At 47.5% G+C, this 4212-nt stretch overlaps 1 protein-coding gene across 1 annotated transcript in view; it reads right to left on the reverse strand.

The window, feature by feature from the left end:
• Positions 1 to 2692, reverse strand: part of LOC106817195 (E3 ubiquitin-protein ligase RGLG1-like) — an 8288-nt gene extending 5596 nt beyond the window's left edge. Inside the window, exons 1-2 of the mRNA XM_014821862.1 lie at positions 2522 to 2692; positions 1089 to 1242 (exon numbers count right to left, since the gene is read on the reverse strand). Coding sequence (XP_014677348.1) covers positions 1089 to 1242; positions 2522 to 2692 — 325 coding nt within the window. The remainder of the gene's footprint in view (positions 1 to 1088; positions 1243 to 2521) is intronic.
• Positions 2693 to 4212: the final 1520 nt, after the last annotated feature.

Consider the following 4212-nt stretch of genomic DNA (forward strand, 5'->3'; position numbering starts at 1 on the left):
ATAATAAAATAATAAAATAATACCCAAAAAATACAAATAAATAATACAATAAATACAAAAGACAAAGACATCGGTTAAACATGAGAGCATGAGCACACTATACGAGTGTGAGCACGCGTTCAATGTGCGCTGTGATGGTTTGCAGGTTTCATATTCTTCTGAGCACAGATATCGTATATGTCGTTCTTGTGTACATATAGGATATTAAGGGGGGAAATAGTGAGTAAAATATAGCGGTTTAGGATTCTCATGATTGGCTGCTTCACATTTTTCACACGCTTGTCGCTGTTGTTTTCCGTACCGGAGAAAAGCCTTGACGTCTCCTGAGTCCGCTAGCTTGCAAAATATAAATACTCGGAAACCATTAAAAATTCTTCTTGCGTTGAACTTGTTTCGTGAGCTCTGAAAAAGCCCGTGTGAAGTGGCCGGGAGAAAGACGCATGCACGAAATGCGTTCTAATCGCCAAGAGAAAGACACCGAGGCGCGTGAGTGGGGAGCCTTTCCTAATTAATTAAAACAATTAGATGATGAAGCGATTAACGAGGCGATGAGATTTGCGTGGCGTCACGTGATCTCGACATCCGGTAGAGGGCGGCGTGTGCGCTGCGTCATAGAACTCGTTCGAGGCCATCAGATAGATTAGTATAACGAGTGAAACTCGAGTATTAAGCGTTGATTTATTGGCAGACGGCCGCGTAACAACAGGAGAAACAAGATGTGGAAGATAACGCGGTGATGGTTTTCTGCTCAATGACAACCTCCCATAGATCAGATATGACGCCACGGGTGGAGAACGCAAAACTGCGGAAAGGTTGCAGGGGATGTGTGTGCGCGCGTGTGTATATGTGTGTGCGCGTACGTGCGTCTTTGCGTGTGCGCGCGTGAATATACGTGCGTGCGCGCTGTCGAGAGCTTCCGTGGCCTAGTGGTTAGGTTTCGTACACTGTCCACTGAAGGCTGTGAGTTCAAACCCTGGCCAGGACGCAAAATATTTTTTCCCACTTGAGTTCCGGACCACAGCCAATCAGCGCACTCCATTCACTCGGCTAGAGAGAGAGAGAGAGAGAGAACGAGAGAGACCTCGTACCTATGATGAGGTTACATCTGTCGAGTCCTGCCCGCTGGATGGCAGCACTGACCTCACTCAGGGTCGAGAAGTGATCGCTGATTGGTCGGAATATCGACACACTGTCGGGCCTCAGTCCTAGCATGGAGAGGAGGCTCTGCTGCTGCTGGTACTGCTTCCGACCTGCGCATGCGCACGCGCATCGTGAGAAAATAAACGGTTAACGACAGCGATAGATGTGCAATGTGCAAGCAGCAGCAGCAGCAGCAGCTATTCAGATGCTACCGTGGGGAAATCGGTGTGATTATGACATGCAGACTATGTGTCTTCATTATTGAAGGTCTCTGGTCAGTGCTAACTGATCAGCAGACATGTGATCGCTCTCATTTGCCTCCCACGAGAGGTCTTTTATTTCGCGGTAACGGCCCCGGTACTGTGTTTACGTGTGTAGCGGAGGTCTGGGACACGTTGTCAGAAACAAAATTAGTATTCATGTAGACATGTAGACATGTAGTCTTAACATGAACCTTTTCTTGTAGACCGGACATACTTACAGCGCGTGTGTGAAACTCACGATGTTTCTGTCATCGGTTTACGAAAAAAGATCATTGTAAAGACTTTACCGTCTCTACACGGGGCGCAGGTTCCTTCTGCACTCACGTGTGTTTGACAGGCTTATCACCCGACGTCATTGAGCACCAAAGCTGTCGATATTACTCTCTGATGGGAATAGCGGCTATCGCTAAAGAATGCGTAGCGCAAAGTGCTGCCTATGGATTTCGTACGACTACCGCAAAAACAACAGAAATTACTAAATCAAATTAAAATTCGTCAGAAACCATAAAAACATTAGTAATACGTTAGAAGAATTGGTTATTTTAAGTTAGTTGGAGGGGTGTATAGCGTGGGCACACACAACATTGCGCGTGGCTACGTGTCTTGTATATATTCCCGCGGGCGTCGTGCGTACAAACATGGCTGGTGCGAATCTTCGGCCTTAACCGAAAAATTACCAAATGCAAAACGTTACGCGTTAAAATAATTGCTGCAATTTGCCCTAATAGATCATTTAGTATTGTTTAACCCACGCCCATACGCACGCACGCGCAGACACGCGCGCAAGCATGTACTCAGACACACGCGCATGCGTATACACCCACACGATGTGATACACACACGACACACACACACACGACAGCACACCCACACACACGTGCCGCGGCGCAGCACCACACAGAAAAGCCACACGCAGACTCAGAACACACACAATCACACACACCACACACGGGGCACGCAAGCACGTACCACGCACGGCACAGGCACAGGCACACCAGGCGGTCACACACACACACACAGCAGCACACAGCCCCACACACCGACATATGATATATATATTCTATATATATATATAATATATAAACAACCACATATACCAGCGACATAGCACACACTACCAAACATGAGGCAGTATGGTACGCCGCTCGCTTTAGTGCGACGATCTCTCCTTCCTTCTCAGGTTTTGGCGCGTACGTGGCCAGCATGTTGATGGCGATGCACATCGCCACAGAGAAGCAGGCAAGCGCCGTCAGATCATGCAACCACGGCCACTGCCACGGATATTCCATCTCGTGCTCGTCTACAACTATAACACAAATAATGAAATAACTATATAATAATAATAATGTATAATTATAATAATATAATAAAAATCAATAAATAATCACCCGGCAAAAAAATACAAGATAATAATAGCAATAAATACAAAAAAAAGACAGCCACCTGCCCACCGGATCGTTAAAGCATGAGAGCGGCAGTGAAGGCACACTATGAGACGTGTGAGCAGCCCGCTTCACCTGTGCGCGCTGTGAGATGGTTTGCAGGTTTCAGACTTCTTCTGAGCACTCACCCCCCCCCCGGTCTTGCTGTCTGAGGCACAGATATCGTATACGTGTCGTCTTGTGTACATCATAGGATGATTCAACGGCGAAATAGTGAGTAAAATATAGCGGTTTGTAGGAAATTCTCATGATTGCTGCTTCCGACATGTTTTCACAACGCTTGTCGGCTGTTGTTTTTGTCGGCGTACACGGGAGAAAGAGCTTGAACGTCTCGGCTGATGCCCCTAGCTTGCAAAATATAAATACTCTCGGACAACATTTTAAAAACTTCTTCTTGGGCGTTGGAACTTGTGTTCGTGAGCTCGTAACAAAAAAGCACGGTGCTGAAGTGGCGCGGAAGAAAGGACGCATGGCACGAAAATGCGTTCTAATCGCCAAGAGAGAAGACAGCCGAGGCGCGTGAGTGAACATAGATTAATTAAAATTCATTAATTCAAGAATGATGAAAGCGATATAAAGCGAGGCGATTGAGATTTTGCGTGGCGTCACGTGATGGCGTCGACATCGCGTAGAGGGCGGCGTTGTGCCTGGCGTATAGAACTCATTCGAGGGCGCGATCAGAGTAGATTAGTATAGAAAGAGTGAAAACTCGAGATATTAGAGCGTTGATTTATTGGCAGAACGGCCGGTATAACAGCAGGAGAAGCAGATGTGGAAGGATAAGGCGGGTGATGGTGTTTGCTGCTCGATGCACAACGGCTGCCATTAGATCAGCATACTGACGCCACGGTGAGCGAACGCAAAAACTGGCGAAGAGGTTGCAGGGATGTTGTGGCGGCTGCGTGTGTAGTTATGTGTGTGGGCGGTACGTGCGTCCTTGCGTGTTGCGCGCGTGAATATACGGTGCGTGCCGCCGGCCTGCTCGAGAGGCCTTCCGTGCGCCCGCTAAGCTGGCTTAGGTCTGCGTACCACGTGTACCACTGACGGCTGTGCAGTTTCAAACCCCGGCCGGGACGCAAAATGTTTTTCCCCACTTGAGTTCCGGACCACAGCCAATCAGCGCACTCCATTCACTCGGCTTCCTCGAAGCAACAATGTAAAATGAATACCGCATATCCCTAACCCTAACCCTAACCCTAACCCTAACCCCAACACGTACCCGAACCCTAACACTAACTATAATCCAACCATATATATGAGAACCATTTATTACAAAACACTATCTATGGTGGGTCCGGAACTCAAGTGGGGAAAAAAATTTCTCAAGGTGTAAAAACCTGGCTCTCAACATTGGAGACTGTAAATCT

This window comes from Priapulus caudatus, unplaced genomic scaffold (assembly GCF_000485595.1).
Source record: "Priapulus caudatus unplaced genomic scaffold, Priapulus_caudatus-5.0.1 Scaffold1627, whole genome shotgun sequence".
Taxonomy (NCBI): Eukaryota; Metazoa; Priapulida; class Priapulimorpha; order Priapulimorphida; family Priapulidae; genus Priapulus; species Priapulus caudatus.